The sequence below is a fragment of the Hemitrygon akajei genome, chromosome 26, assembly GCF_048418815.1.
Source record: "Hemitrygon akajei chromosome 26, sHemAka1.3, whole genome shotgun sequence".
Lineage (NCBI taxonomy): Eukaryota > Metazoa > Chordata > Chondrichthyes > Myliobatiformes > Dasyatidae > Hemitrygon > Hemitrygon akajei.
Window position 1 is genome coordinate 14017086 of NC_133149.1, and position 17150 is coordinate 14034235.

General features: G+C 38.9%; 1 protein-coding gene across 1 annotated transcript in view; it reads right to left on the reverse strand.

Annotated features, from left to right (window-relative positions):
• siae (sialic acid acetylesterase) overlaps window positions 1-17150 on the reverse strand; it is a 70342-nt gene that overhangs the window by 3351 nt on the left and 49841 nt on the right. Inside the window, exons 7-9 of the mRNA XM_073029595.1 lie at window positions 5296-5429; window positions 2855-3009; window positions 915-1104 (exon numbers count right to left, since the gene is read on the reverse strand). Coding sequence (XP_072885696.1) covers window positions 915-1104; window positions 2855-3009; window positions 5296-5429 — 479 coding nt within the window. The remainder of the gene's footprint in view (window positions 1-914; window positions 1105-2854; window positions 3010-5295; window positions 5430-17150) is intronic.

A 17150-nucleotide genomic window follows, 5' to 3' on the forward strand; every position in this document is an offset into this window, starting at 1 on the left:
ACAGCAGAAAAACAGGCCCTTTAGCCTTTTTGCTACACTAATCCCATTTGCCTGCATTAGGTCCATATCCTTCTATGCCTTGCTTATTTAAGAGCTTATCTAATTGCCTCTTAAGCATAGAGACCACAAGAAAATGCAGTGTGTTGTGGACAAATCATAAGAACCAGCTTCCCCTCTGCGGACTTCGTCTGCACTTCTCGTTGCCTGAAAAAGCAGCCAACACATTCAAAGACCCCACCCACCCCAGACAAACTCTCTTCTCCACCTCCCATTAAGCTGACGATATAAATGCCTAAAACATGTACCACCAGGCCCAAGGACAGTTTCTATACCACTACTGAGACTATTGAACTCTTGACCGCATAATGTACTCCATTATTGTCTACCTGTACTGCTATCGCTATAACTGTAACATTTTATTCTGCATTCTATTATTGTTTTGCCTTGTACTACCTCAATGCATTGTTGTAATGATGGTATGCTAACCAAAAGGTTTTCCACTGTACCTGGTTACGAGTGACAATAATTAACCAATTTATTAATTTAGTAATTGTATCTGATTCCTCCACCTCATCTGGCAGCACTTTCCAGATATTAAACACTCTGTGTAAGAAAAAAAACTTACTCCTCAGATCTTCCTTAAATCCACTACCCCTCACCTAAAACCTACCTTCTCTTATTCTTGATACCCCTAGCCTTAGATTCACCAGAACCAATTCCAGGAGATGTGTTAAATATAACTTTTCTTCAATAAATCCACAATGACCATGCTCAATCCTATTATGCTCAAGTGTGTACTGCATTAGCACATCTCTGAAGCTTGAGTTTGTCTCTTTTAGTTATATTATTGCTCATCCGTAATCAGGTGTGGCTGTTCAACCAGTCGTCAGAAGCTGACTATATGTGTACCATACCTCAAATATATCTTTACTGAGCTCCAGTACAGCAAGTTCCTGTGAATAGGTGATTCTCAATTCTGTGTTCTTTAGCTGGAAGTGCTTTGGAAAAGGACCTTGGAAAACAACTTCAGTCTCTTCGTAAGCTATGGCAAGAGCACCAAGGTATAATCTGTAGGCTACTTCTCGTTTATACCGCGGATGAATGCTGAAAAATATAAAAGTAAGTGTTTGCTGACACTTGATACAAATCTGATTCTTTAGAGTTTGAATTTTGTGGATCCTAGACCATCTCCCAAAGTTAACCTGAGAGCCCAGGTAAGCTGAAGATTCCATACCAAATAAATGAATGTGGGTTCTCTCAGGGTTCCACGTAACATTCCCACCTAACCAGCATTCTTGTGGGATTTTGTGGGATCTTGCCATTCACAAATTTCCTACTACGTTTACCCAAGTACATGTCCATCAAAGGTAAGTTCATGTTTGTGGTGAATTCCAATAATAATTATAACAAATGAAGCCAGGTCTTTCATCTGCTAATAATTCTTCACATAGGCAATAGACAATAGGTGCAGAAGTAGACCATTTGGCCCTTTGAGCCTGCACCACCATTTTGAGATCATGGCTGATCATCTACTATCAATACCTGGTTCCTGCCTTGTCCTCATATCCCTTGATTTCCCTATCCATAAGATACCTATCTAGCTCCTTCTTGAAAGCATCCAGAGAATTGGCCTCCACTGCCTTCCGAGGCAGTGCATTCCAGACCCCCACAACTCTCTGAGAGAAGAAGTTTTTCCTTAACTCTGTCCTAAATGACCTACCCCTTATTCTCAAACCATGCCCTCTGGTACTGGACTCTCCCAGCATCTGGAACATATTTCCTGCCTCTATCTTGTCCAATCCCTTAATAATCTTATATGTTTCAATCAGATCCCCTCTCAATCTCCTTAATTCCAGCGTGTACAAGCCCAGTCTCTCTAACCTCTTTGCGTAAGACAGTCCTGACATCCCAGGAATTAACCTTGTGAATCTACGCTGCACTTCCTCTACAGCCAGGATGTCCTTCCTTAACCCTGGAGACCAAAACTGTACACAATATTCCAGGTGTGGTCTCACCAGGGCCCTGTACAAAATGCAAGAGGATTTCCTTGCTCTTGTACTCAATTCCCTTTGTAATAAAGGCCAACATTCCATTAGCCTTCTTCACTGCCTGCTGTACTTGCTCATTCACCTTCAGTGACTGATGAACAAGGACTCCTAGATCTCTTTGTATTTCTCCCTTACCTAACTTTACACCGTTCAGATAATAATCTGCCTTCCTGTTCTTACTCCCAAAGTGGATAACCTCACACTTATTCACATTAAACGTCATCTGCCAAGTATCTGCCCACTCACTCAGCCTATCCAAGTCACCCTGAATTCTCCTAACCTCCTCATCACATGTCACACTGCCACCCAGCTTAGTATCATCAGCAAACTTGCTGATGTTATTCTCAATGCCTTCATCTAAATCATTGACGTAAATCATAAACAGCTGTGGTCCCAATACCGAGCCCTGTGGCACCCCACTAGTCACCACCTGCCATTCCGAGAAACACCCATTCACCGCTACCCTTTGCTTTCTATCTGCCAACCAGTTTTCTATCCATGTCAATGTCTTACCCCCAATGCCATGAGCTTTGATTTTACCCACCAATCTCCTATGTGGGACCTTATCAAATGCCTTCTGAAAATGGCCCCTTTGCTACAATTATAACTCTGCTGAAGGTTGCACCTCATTGATGTTGTCACTTAGTCTATTCCTTTTGCCCGTCATCCCCACCTGGCTGTGATATTCCATCTCCTGTGAAAATACATCCTGGGATGGACTGTTCACATCTGCCAATCCATTCAGCTGTTACTGACAGAAGTTATTCAGCAGCATCCTGAAATACATTTTAAACTTTGTCACTTACCTGCCATAAGGAGATTTCTCATCCCCCAGGTCCATTGCAACTGCCATGAATGTCCTTTTCATTTTAGGGTTTGGAGCAAAACCAAAATCAGCCGTTTGATGCCAGCGAATCCAAGGGAAGGAATCGTCTGGGAATTTGTGGTGATAGGTAGAAAGCTAGAAAGAAAGTAAATCAATGTTAAAGACCGGAGTCAGGGAGATTTGTGGGCAAGATTCCTGAATAGGGGCAAGGCAAATTTTGGTGACGTCAGTCAGGAGCTTGCAAAAGTTGATTAGGCTATTTGCAGACTAAAGGAGCTTAGGAAAGTGGGAGTTTTTTTTTCCCCCAAGTGGGATAACATGAGTTCAAAGACCACACGTTCCTATTAAAGTAAAAGACAAAGCTGTAGATGTTGGGAACTCTGGATGTCAAGAGATATTGTAAATCTGGTCAAGATAAAGGAGGCTCAAGTTAGATACAGGCAGCTGGGTTTAAGTGAATCACTGGATATCAGTGCAGAGTCACAAAGGAGATTAGGAGGGCCAACAAGGGGCATGACATGGCCTTGCCAGAGAAAATTATGGAGAATCCCAAGAGAGTTTTATTTTTTAAGTATATTACAGAAAAAGGAATATACTGTCAAAGACCAAGCTGGAATCTATGTACAGAGCTGCTGGAAGTCGTCAAAGTTAATGAAGCCATTTTGAGATCATTCCATGTTATAGTAAAAGGGGTGTTGTATGTGTTTAGATGTATGATGATGGAAAATCTTCAGGTCAGGACAGGGTATACCCAAGAACATGATGGGAAACTGGAGAAAAAACTGCGGATTCTCACTGTGATATTTACAACATTACTATCCTTCAGCAAGGTACCAGAAGACTGGAGGATAGTAAATGTTGTGCCTATATTTAAGAAGGACTATAAGGATAGACCTGGTAATTATACACTCAGTGGCCACTTTATTGGGTACACCTGCTAATTAATGCAAATATCTAATCAGCAAATCATGTGACAGCAACTCAATGCATAAAAGCATGCAGACATAGTCAAGTGGTTTAGTTGTTCAGACCAATCAGAATGGGGAAGAAATTTGATCTAAGTGACTTTGACTCTGATTGTTGGAGTTGTTTGAGTATCTCACAAACTGCTGATCTCCTAATATTCTCACACACAACAGTCTCTAAAGTTTATAGAGAATGGTGTGAAAAATAACAAAAAAAAATCCACTAAGCAGCAGTTCTGTGGGCAAAAACACCTTATTAATGAGAGAGGTCAGAAGACAATAGCCAGGCTGGCTCAAACTGATAGGAAGGCAACAGTAACTTAAATAACCCTGCATTGCAACAGTGGTATGCAAAAGAGCATCTCTGAACACACATGTCAAACCTTGAAGTGGATGGGCTACACCAGCAGAAGGCCACAAAACTGTTTGCCGAAGTCTGTTTTATCTCTCAGAGTGCTTTCCAGCAACTTTGTTAGTGGAAGCCAAGTTGCTGGAGAGCATTCTGAAGGATAAAATACACTTACACCTAATAAGACAGAGTTCGACTCGGACAGCCAGCATGGCTATGTGCGTAGGAGATCTCGACTTATGACTTTTTTGAGTTTCTTGATGAATCAACGAAGAGGGTTGATGAGGGGAGGAGGACAAACAGTATATGTGGATTTCAGTGAGGCTTCTGATAAGGGCTGCTCTGGAAGGTTAGAACACATGATATCCAAGGAGAGTAAGTAAACCAGATACAAAATTAACAGGATGGTAGGATGGTGAAAGGATTTTCTCAGACTGGAAGTCTGTGACTAGTGGTGTGGCCCATGGGTCGTTGCTGGACCCTTTAGTTATTTCTCACTGATGGTAACAACTTGGATGAGAATATATAAGGAATAGATAGTAAGTTTGCAGATGACATTGAATTAGGTGGTGTCATAAACAGCGAAGAGGGTATCAAGAATTGCAGCAAGATCCTGATCTTAATCAGCTTGGATAGTCACCATTCTGGTTTCTGCAACAACTGGTAACCTCCACCAACTCCTGCCTTTTAATTCCTGATTTACTTAATTAATTGTTAAACCACAATTAAACTCAGGTCTCCAGATCGATAGTCCAGGCACTGGATACTGGTCCAGTGACATCCAACAGGCATACCAGTGGAAGAGACAGTCCTGGGAAGGTGTTATATAGGGGTGCAGTAGTGACAGATTGCTGCGTTGAGAGGGTCAGACCCACAACATTGGACTGTGTAGGTGGGTGTCTGTGATGACGTCCCGCATTGTTGGAAGGCAATTATGTTGTTGGAGGAGGGCCAACAGGAACACAATGGTCTCCTTCCGTGCTCTCAACATCCAATGAATCATTACAAGCCAAAAAGATGTACCTGATGAAGATGCAGCCAGTAATATTAAGCTCTCGAAATTTGAAAATCGGAATTGCGTAAATCAAGATTAATATCTTAAGTTACCTGGACAAACCCAAAAGAAAAATCGATTTTTGTAGAACCTTCAGACCCTTGATAAAAAGTTTTCCTCCAATCCTCAATCATAGCAGGAAAGGTGCAGTTATATTCAGCGTTATGCAAGGCTGCGTTCGCTTCTCCTACAAGAGGACCACAGGAAGTTGAGCTCAGCCAGGGAACACAGTAATGGGTAAAGTATGTCAAATCACAAACAAGAGAGAATCTGCAGATTTTGGAAATCCAAGCAACACACACACAAGATGCTGGAGGAACTCAGCAGGCCAGGCAGCATCTATAGAAAAGAGCACAGTCAACATTTTGGGCCGAGACCCTTCGGCAGGGTAAAGTATGTTTTGGTTTTACCATTCAACCAAGCTCACAGTTTCAACATTCTTTGTATTTTTTTGGTGCAATTACGGATGTGGAATTCAAAAAAAAATTCACTGCAGTACTTAATTTAATACATCAACAGCTGATCATCACCAAGGAACTAAACGTCAGGAAAGGTGAACATTCCCAGATGATGTGAAAGTGGGTTCAGTGATGGAGGAACAAATGCTTCTCTTTGTCCCATTTCTGTGGAAGATCAGCTGTTTGAAATGTTTCTGTCTCCACAAATGCTGCTGAGTATTTACAGCACATCCATTTTTTTTTATTTCAGGCTCCCATTTCCCAATGGATTTAAACAAGGAAAAATCTCTACTGGCCTGGATGATTCAATGTAAGCCATGGCCCTTTGCCTTTCATAAACAGTGTCTCAGCATCTTTCCAAATATCCTCTCCTGAAGATAGTGCCCAACCCACAAAATGCCTGAAAGCAATGCTCTCCTTCCCACCCACAGCATCATACCTGAACAGCTTCTGAGAATAAGAACAGCTTATTCATCACCCAAAGCAGCAGCCCAGATTTTGAAAGGAATAGCTGGCATATCCTGCTTTAAACCTTGGTTAGTACAGGACCTCCTCTGTGTGTGACTAAAAATTCCTGGAACTTTCAAAAAATTGTCAGCAATGGTTGTTACCATGGGGTCCATTATAATATGTTCCTTTATTCAAATAACTTGTTTTGATTAATATTTCAACAATTTCAAAGAGCTCTATGTTATAATGTTAGAATTGTTTTGAAATGTATCCATCAAACTGGTATAGGAGCCTGAAGACACTCAATATTTTATGAATAGTTTCTTCCCCTCTACCATCAGATTTCTGAATGAACACTGAACCCATGAACACCAGCACAATCATTGTCTTTTGCACTATTTATTTCTTTTTGTGACTTATAGTAATTTTCATGTCTTGCACCGTGCTGCTGCCACCAAACAACAAATTTCATGACATTTGTCAGTGATAGGGGCGCCACAGTAGTGTAGTGGTTAGTATGACGCCATTACAGCGAGGGACGCCCGAAGTCAGAGTTCAATTCCGGCATCCTCTGTAAGGAGTCTGTACGTCCTCCCCGTGGAATGTGTGGGTTTTCTTCGGGTGCTCCGGTTTCCTCCCACAGTCTAAAGACATGCCATTTGGTAAATTAATTGGTCACTGTAAATTAGGCTAGTGTTGAATCGGGGGGTTGTTGGGGCAGTGTAGTTCATCCTACTCCACGTTGTATCTCAAAATTAAAAAAAATAAAATAGAGTAATAAACCCTATTCTGATTCTATCACCTCAGCCTCAGCTCTGAACTGCTCCTGAGAAGTGCTTACAAACTACATTCAAAACCAGTCCCCCACAAAACCAATGATGGCCACAGTAAGCCCATGCACAAAATACAAGCGCGCTTTATCTCAGCACCATCCCACACACATTTCAAACTGGCTGCTCAATACCACCTTCTCAAGGACAATTATTTGCAGGCAAATAAATACTGACTTGTGTGTGTCACTCAGACCCAATGAATAAGCTGTCTGATTAAGTACAGTTGGTCACCATCAGCCACTGTGTAACTTTGAACAAGGTGGTTTTGAATTACTAGATGCTCCAGTCTTCTTCCTAAGTGCCACAGGTTTTGGGACTGTTGTACATTGGAGGGCAGCAAATATGATCCCACTGTTTAAGAAAGGATGGGGAGAGGAAAAAGAGGATTGAAGATTGGTTCATGTGAACAGAGTCTGAAGAGTAACACAGCCTCTACCACTTTCTGGCAGCTTATGCCATATACATGTGAAAAACCTTCCCGCTTTAAATATTTGCTCTCTCACTTTTACCCTCTAGTTTTAGATACTCCTACCCTTAGAAAAAGACTGTACCCATTCACAGATATGAATGTCTATAGAAAGAGAGGGGTAAGTTGTAACTGAATTCTATCAGGCTGTGTAGGTGCTCAGCCACTATAACAGGAGATCCACAGACCAAATCACTGTACCTCCACTGAAGGATACCACAGCTTCAGAGATAATTCTGCCCAAAAACTCACTGCAAAGTTGAATGGTACAAGCTATCATTCAAACAGTTGTAAGATAATGTACACCACAAGGCCATCTCAAATTTACAAACATTCGAGGACGGTGCCTGGAGAATGTACAAGTCAGTAGCTAAGGCTGTTAATAGTAAAAAAGCTGAGGCAACAAGGTTTAGAGAGCAATAAAGCTCTCTAGTGACAGAAGGGGGACTGGTAAACAGTTGCATTAACTGGGAGAAACACTACAACCTCAATAGTTAATATTTTAGATACATGCAGAATCAATGGGAAAAGTTAGGAAAGCTAAAGAATGTGATTAAGGGGTTAAATGTAGAACCAGTACATTCTCATCAAAATGTACAAAAGATTTGTCAGGTTAGATGCAGGGAATATGTTCCTCCTGACTGAGTAGTCAAATCATGCTCACCTACTCCCCTGTTAAAATATATACAGCATCTTATTAACCTACCAGCACACTTTTGCCACGTAGAGGAAATTGGAGCAAACAAGGGAAATTATGTGCAGAGTGACCGAAACCAACCACAATACTCCAAGTGCGGTCTCACCAACAACCTTACGACTCAATGTGACCCATTATTATACTCAATGCCCTGACTTAGGAAGGCCAGTGTTCTTCTCTAACCTGTCTACCTGTGACTCCACCTTGCTAATGAGGGAGGACAGAGGAGAACAGCCAAACTGGTTCATTCAATGCTGACAGAAAGGCAACAGCAACTCAATAAACACACGTTACAACAGTGGTGTGCAGAAGAGCATCTCTGGAGGTCAGCGGGAGACGCTCATGGAGTGAGTACTGTTTCAGATCCGCTCCATAACCTTTACTTTTTTTAACCTTTGATCACCCTTATTCAACTTATTTTTACCTACACCAAAAGATTCTTGCTACTTTCTCGGGCTTATCGTTAAGAGTTTATTGTGAATTTTTGAAGATATGCAAACAGAAATGGCTCTTAGATCCAAAGGACGAGAACCTGGGCGCAACCCGAACGGTAATGGAAAGAAACAAGCTCAACCGCAACGCACTGAGTTAACTTATGAACTGCTTATGGAGGTTTTGGATAGAAAATTCGATGAACTACAACAAGTTTTTAAACAAGATATAAAGGCTTTTCAAGATTATATGGTTAAGACGGATTCAGTAATTAACCAGCAGCAAGCTCTTATCGCGTCTCTGCAAGAAGAAGCTCGGAAACGAGATTTGATAATTGAAAAATTGCAACAGGATTTAATTTCGACCATTAAACTGGTGGAAACACTTAAAGCCAAGAGTGTCGATTTGGAGAATCGGTCCAGAAGACAGAACCTACGTATACTTGGTCTCCCAGACGGCATAGAAAAAGGCGATCCTTCGAAATATTTTGCTCAATTTTTAAAAGATGCGTTTCCGTCGGTTTTTCCAGAGAATCCCCCGTTACTTGACCGAGCACATAGAATTTGGAGTCATTCATCGAGTGCTTCAGCTAAACCCCCGGTGGTAATTGTCCGGTTTCACTATGTACACGACAAAGAACAACTCATTCGTGAGGCTCGGAGGGCTGGGATGATTAAATTTCAAAATTACTATTTCCGTTTGGTGGAAGATTTTAGTCCTGAAGTTATGAAAAAAAGGCTTCTTTTTAAACCTCTGATGTCTGAATGTTATGAGAAAAATCTAAAACCTGCGCTCTTATACCCGGCGAAGCTTAGAATATCTCCGTTGAATGCTCCACGCCAGGTTTTCCTTTCTACTTTTGAAGTGAAAAAGTATCTGGAGGAGAACTTCCCTACTGCTATAGACACTACTCTCTAATAAATGAGTGATTCTGATCGTGTAAGATGGTTTTCGATTCCTCAAACCAGAGTTAGTCTCTGGCTATTGGTGTAGGTTTATCCTATACTTCATATTTAAGTTAAAGTGTGCTTTCGTTATATTAATCGCTCTGTCTTATACACTTTAACCACTATACTATATTTTTGACTATAATTTTTGTTCCCTTGAAGGTATATTTTTAACCTTTCGAAGGGAATTTTTTTTATTATCAAGATGGTGGTTTTTTGCAAAAATATTCTTGGTTTTGTTTAAGATGGCGTTATTGTTTCTTTTTTCGTCTTCCTATAATGCATCGCTTATCATAGTTTAAATACTTCTTGATTTGTTTGGGTTATAACCCGATTTATAAACTTTTAGTGATTATATTCTTTTTTTTTACAACTAAGCATATTAAGAAGCGTAGATTTTAGTATTGTGATCATAAATTTTAAAGTTGGGGTGGTTTTTTTTCATATATCCTTTAAATACGGAGTGGTCTGCCGCTGATATGGGGGTAGAATTAGTCTCATTTTTTCCTTTTTCCCAGCCATATTTTGACTTTTTTTCTTTTTCTTGTGGGGGTGGGGGTTGGTCTGTTTTCCTCTTTTATTTTTATTTTATCAGTTTGTTTCAGTTTTTTCACTCGGGCTGTTTTTGAACTACAAATATGTCTATGATGTCGTCACTTCCGGGTCCGCTCTTTATTTTTGTTCCTCTTCCGGGTGCATGAGTTTATAATATGGTTAACCCTTTCTATACCAAAGGGTTGACTTTAGAAGCATGGCTCAAACCATTAACTTTGTGTCTTGGAATACTAATGGTTTAAACCATCCGATTAAACGAAAGAAGATTTTCAAAGTATTCCAAAGACTTAATGCTCATATCATTTTTGTATAAGAAACTCATGTGAGGAAGGAGGACAAATATCGCTTTTTTAGGTCTTGGCGGGGTCAACAGTATCATTCGAATTCGAATGCCAAAGTTAAGGGAGTTTCAATTTTTATTGACTCCTCTATTGCATTTGTTCAACATGATATCCTTTTGGATCCGAATGGTAGATTTTTGTTAATTACGGGTTTACTCTGTAATAAAAAGGTTGCTATGGTTAATGTTTATGCTCCAAATGTGGATTGTCCTGATTTTTTTAAGTCCTTATTTACTTCTTTACCTAATTTAAATGAATATAAGTTAATAATGGGTGGTGACTTTAATTGTTGTTTAAATCCTTTGATGGACAAATCTATATCTATTCAGACTTTACCCAATAAGTCGGCCACTTGTATTAACTCCTTTTTGACTGATAATGGAGTTTTTGATATTTGGAGATTTCGTCATCCTAATGACAGAGTTTTCTTTTTTCTCACATGTTTATCATTCCTATTCGAGAATTGATTATTTTTTTATTGACTCTTGTTTTATTCCATCGGTAATTGGTTGTAATTATGATATTATAGCTATTTCTGACCATGCTCCATTAAAACTTTCTATTAATTTCACGGATACAGCTTTAAGTGCTAGACAATGGTGATTTGACTCTACCTTATTGCAAGATCCGGACTTTATTAAATTTATGAAGGAGCAGATCGATTTCTTCTTTTCAACTAATTCCACAGAAGATATCTCTTGCGGAATACTTTGGGACACCTTTAAAGCGTATATACGTGGACAGATTATCTCTTACTCTGTTGGTCTGAGAAAACGCATTAAGAAGGAAACTCTGTTATTGGTTGATAAAATTAAAGAGATTGACAAGAAATATTCGACCACTCCTAGTAGGGAGCTTTACAAACAAAGGGTTGAACTTCAAATGGAACACAGTTTATTACTTACATCTCCGATTGAAAATCAATTAATGAAAACCAGATCTGATTTTTATATACATAGTGATAAATCGGGAAAACTGTTAGCTAGTCAGCTGAAGAATGTTTGGGTTAAACGTCAAATCACTAAGGTTCGTCAGCAGAATGGGGATTTGACAGTTAACCATGATGAGATAAATAAGTCTTTTCAAGACTTTTATACCTCCCTGTATCAATCTGAATTCCCTCAGGATCATAATACCATGTGTGATTTTCTTGGGAAATTGAATTTTCCAAAATTATCATCCGATGATCTTTCAGTATTAGATACTCCGTTCACGGATGCGGAAATTAAAGGGGTTATTTCCTCAATGAATTCTGGGAAAGCACCAGGTCCAGATGGGTATACAGCAGAATTTTTAAAATGTTTTTCTGCTACTCTCTCTCCTTGCCTATGCAAGGTTTTTGAAGAAGCAATTAGATTGGGGAATTTGCCACAATCTTTTTATAGAGCTTCCATTTCCTTAATACTGAAGAAAGATAAAGACCCTACTGACTGTGCATCTTATAGACCAATATCTTTATTGAATGTGGATTCCAAGATCTTTTCCAAGTTACTGGCTTCCAGGCTGGAGAAGGTATTACCCCAAATTATTTCGGAAGATCAAACCGGTTTTATTAAAAATCGCTATTCTTTTTTCAATGTTAGGAGATTACTGAATATTGTTTATACTCCTTCACATAACACTTCAGAATGTGTTATTTCATTAGATGCGGAGAAAGCATTTGATAGAGTTGAATGGCCTTACTTATTTTATGTGCTGGAGAAGTTTAATTTCAGTCCGACCTTTATTTCTTGGATTAAACTGATTTATCAAACTCCAGTAGCCTCGGTGTTTACTAATAATCAAAGATCTCCCTTTTTTCGTTTATTTCGGGGCACTAGACAAGGTTGTCCTCTTAGCCCATTACTATTTAACATTGCTTTAGAACCTTTGGCAATTGCCATCAGAGAATCACAGGATATTTTGGGTATTAATCGTGGAACAGATATTCATAAGGTATCTTTGTATGCAGATGATTTATTATTATTCATCTCTAACCCTGAGAAATCTATTCCAGCAGTCTTATCATTGTTGGCTCAATTTAGTGAGTTTTCTGGGTATAAGTTAAATCTTAATAAGAGTGAATTGTTTCCTTTGAATAGACAGGTCCCAAGCTATGGTATTTTACCTTTTAAATTAGTTAATGACTCTTTTACTTACTTAGGGATTAAAATCACAAAAAACCATAAAGAATTATTTAGGTTTAATTTTCTACCCTTAATTGATCAGATTAAAGGCTTGTTTACTAAGTGGTCACCATTCTCTTTATCTCTGATAGGTAGGATTAATGCTATTAAGATGGTTATTTTACCTAAGTTTTTATATATTTTTCAAGCGGTACCAATTTTTATTCCGAAATCCTTTTTTACTAATGTTGATTCAAAAATTTCCTCATATTATGGCAGAATAAAAATCCCAGGTTAGGTAAAACATACTTACAGAAGACAAAGAAGGAAGGTGGGTTGGCATTACCCAATTTCAGATTTTATTATTGGGCAGTTAATATTAGATATTTGTTATGTTGGTTGAAAGAATGGGATGGTCCTTTTGGCCCTCATTGAGTGAGTTTGGAAATTAAATCGGTACCAGGTTATGCTCTGGGTTCTATTTTAGGGACATCTCTCCCTTTTGCTCTTTCTAAATTGCCGAAACGAATTGACAACCCGATAGTTAAATATACCTTACGTATATGGTTTCAATTTCGGAAATTTTTCGGGTTGACTCAATTCGTTTTAAATATTCCTATTGTATCTAATTGTTTTTTCCACCCCTCAATTATAGATCAAGCTTTTTTGGCTTGGAAAACTAAGGGTTTATTAAGATTTTCTGATTTATTTTCGGACAACTGTTTTATGTCTTTTGAGCAATTATCTAATAAATATAATTTGCCTAGATTTCATTTTTTTAGATACTTACAGGTTAGGCATTTTTTAAGTACGGTACTTCCTACGTTTCCAAATTTTGTGTCTTCAGATATTTTGGAGAGTTTGTTTGAATTAAACCCTTTTCAAAAAGGGCTTATATCAAAACTTTATAATATAATTATGAAGATACGTTCAGTGCCCCTTGATAAGACCAAAAATGATTGGGAAAGAGAGCTCAATCTTATTATTCCTATTGAGAATTGGGATAGAATTTTTCAATTAGTTAATACAGCATCTATATGTGCCAAACATTCATTAATACAATTTAAGGTTGTACATAGGGCCCGGCCCATATGTCCAAGGATAAATTAGCTCATTTTTATTCTTATATAAACCCTATTTGTGACAGATGTCAATTGGAAATCGCGTCTTTAACTCATATGTTTTGGTCATGTCCGCTTTTGAAAAAATATTGGAAAGATATTTTTGATATTATCTCTGCGGTACTGAACATCGATTTACAACCCCATCCTATTACCGCAATTTTTGGTTTACCGATGATGGACTCACTCCATTTATCTCCTTCCGCCTGTCGAATGATTGCTTTTCTCACTTTGATGGCTAGAAGATCTATTTTGTTGAATTGGAAGGAAATTAATCCTCCCACGGTATTTCATTGGCTTTCTCAAACTATGTTATGTTTAAATTTAGAAAAAATTAGAAGTGGTGTATTCGATACTTCTATTAAATTTGAAAAGATATGGAGACCATTTATTCAATATTTTCATATGATGTAATACGACCCTGTGCCAAGCTTATTGGTTTTTTCAGCTTTAATCGTATTTATGTTGAGAGGATCGGAGTTGACGACATTGATGTTTATGTATTCTTGTGAGATACTATAAACAGCCCTTTTTTTTCTCTCTTTTTTTTTAGTTTTTCTTTTTTTTTCTTTTTTTGCTTCCTTTTTTTTCCTTAGATACTAGATTAGTAGGTTAGTCAACTTTGTATATTTTTTTTTCTTTTTTTTATATTATATATTATGAAATATCTAGATTTACCTTGTTCATATATATACTAAATGGTTCATGTTTCGGGAAAACTTATTTATACTGTATTCATTGCTTATGTATTCTTTCATGTGTAATGGGAATTTGTATGTTTGTAATCCCTTTATTAATATATTAATTGTATTTTGTTCATAATATTATTAATACTAATAAAAAGATTGAAAAAGAAAGAAGAGCATCTCTGAAGGTGCAACACGTTGAACCTTGAAGTGGATAGGCTACAGCGGCAGAAGACCACAAACATAGGATGTACCTAATAAAGTGGCTACTGAATGTATTTTAGTGTCACCTACAAACTTACTGAACCAGGTCTACCTAATTAAGTAGCCACTAAGTATATATTAGAGCAACAGTAAGACGTTAGCTATGCTCAGTGTTGTGACTATGATTGAAGTCACCAGAGAGACACTGAAGCTGCTGGACATAGAAGAGGCCTCCTGACCCAATATGACAATTTTATATGCTAAAGATCAAAGATAACAACAGGACAATTCAATAGTTACAATGCATTCATAATGCTTCCTTTAATTCAGACACCTAGATCTTCACACAAACTCGGCCTATACACCAGCTGAACAAGATCCGCCTGTAATATTTGATAACCTTCTTCACCATCTATAATACCAACTATTTTAGTGTAAATTGCCAACTGACTGAACATGCCCTGTACGTGTACATCCAAATCATTTATATAAATAACGAACAACAAAGGCTCCAGCATTTGACCCCTGTGGCACACCATTTGACACATGCTTCAAGTCTGAGAAACAACCCTCGACGATCACTCTCTGCTCCCTACCATTGAGCCGATTATAAATCCAGTCTTTCCTTTGATCCCATGCGATCTAAACCTCCAGTCCAGCCTGCCATGCAGGGCCTTGTCAAAGGCTTTGCTAAAGTGCATATAGACAATGTTCTGTCTCCTACTCTCATCCGACCTCTTAGTTCCTCTTCAAAGCCGTGCTGACTATCCCTAACTAGACCTTGTCAAACCAAATGTTGATAGGTCTTGTGCCTCACAATCCCCTCTAGTAACTTAGCCAGCACTGATGTCAGGCTCGCTGGCCTATAGTTCCCCACTGTCCTTGTTGCCTTTGTTAAAAAATGTCACAACCCTCCAGTCTTCCAGAACTTCATGTGGCTACCAAACCTTGCAGAGGTATTGAAGCAAATACCTCTGCAAGGACCCCTGCAAATTTTTCCCTAGCTTCCCACAAGGTCTGAGGATGCACTTTGTCAGGCCATGGGGATATATACATCTCAATGCACTTTATGGCCTGAAATACGCGTCCCTGGTAATTAGTGTTCATTTATTTCCCCTTTTTTCCGTTAGCTTCCATCTTCTCCACAACAAAAAATTATGAAAAATATTCATTAAAAATCTCACCTATTTCCTGTGGCTCCACACACAGACAGCCATTCTGATCCTTAAGGGGACTTATTTTTTCCCAAATCAGAATCAGGTTTATTATCACCAGCATGTGACGTGAAATTTGTTAACTTAGCAGCAGTTCAATGGAATATATAATCCAGAAGAGAGAAAATAAATAAATAACATTTAAAAAATAAGAAAATCAATTAGAGTATACATATATTGATTAAAGATGTGCAAAAAAACAGAAATACTGTATATTCAAAAAAAAAAGTGAGGTAGTGTCCAAGGGTTCAATGTCCATTTAGGAATTGGATGGCAGAGGGGAAGAAGCTGTTCCTGAATCGCTGAGTGTGTGCCTTCAGGCTTCTGTACCTCCTCCCTGATGGCGGAGAGGAAGAAGCTGTTCCTGAATCACTGAGTGTGTGCCTTCAGGCTTCTGTACCTCCTCCCTGATGGTAACAGTGAGAAAAGGGCATGCCCTGGGTGCTGGAGGTCTTTAATAATGGACGCTGCCTTTCTGAGACACCTCTCCCTGAAGATGTCCTGAGTACTTTGTAGGCTAGTACCCAGGATGGAGCTGACTAGATTTACAACCCTCTAGCAGCCTGTCAGAATGTTCTCCACGGTACATCTATAGAAGTTTTTGAGTGTATTTGTTGACATGCCAAATCTCTTCAAACTCCTAATGAAGTATAGCTGCTACCTTGTCTTCTTTATAACTACATCGATATGTTGGGACCAGGTTAGACCTTCAGAGATCTTGACACCCAGGAACTTGAAGCTGCTCACTCTCTCCACTTCTGATCCCTCTATGAGGATTGGTATGTGTTCCTTCGTCTTACCCTTCCTGAAGTCCACAATCAGCTCTTTGGTCTTACTGACGTTGAGTGCCAGGTTGTTGCTGCAGCGCCACTCCACTAGTTGGCATATCTCACTCCTGTACGTCCTCTTGTCACCACCTGAGATTCTACCAACAATGGTTGTATCATCAGCAAATTATAAATGATATTTGAGCTGTGCCTAGCCATTTTGCCATTAATACACCTACAGAATTTCTGTGAATTTCCTTAATTCTGCCTGCCAGATCAATCTCATACCTTTTTGCTCTATCGATTTCTCTCAAGTGTACTCCGACATTTATAGTCATTGAGGAATTTGCTTGCTCCTGTTGCCTATGCCTCCTTTTTCCTGACTAGGAAAATTTCTCTTGTCAACCAGGATTTCCTAAACTTGCCCATTCAACCTAGCAGAAACATATTGCCCTGGACTCTTGATATCACACTATTAAAAACCTCCTACTTGCTAATCATCACTTTACCAGTAAATATTCTCACCCAATCAACTTTGCAAGATCCCACCTAATGCCTCCAAAATTAGCTTGTGATCCTGTTTTACCTTCCAGCAAAATCAAAAGCAGTTGCACACCAAGTGCTTGTTGCAA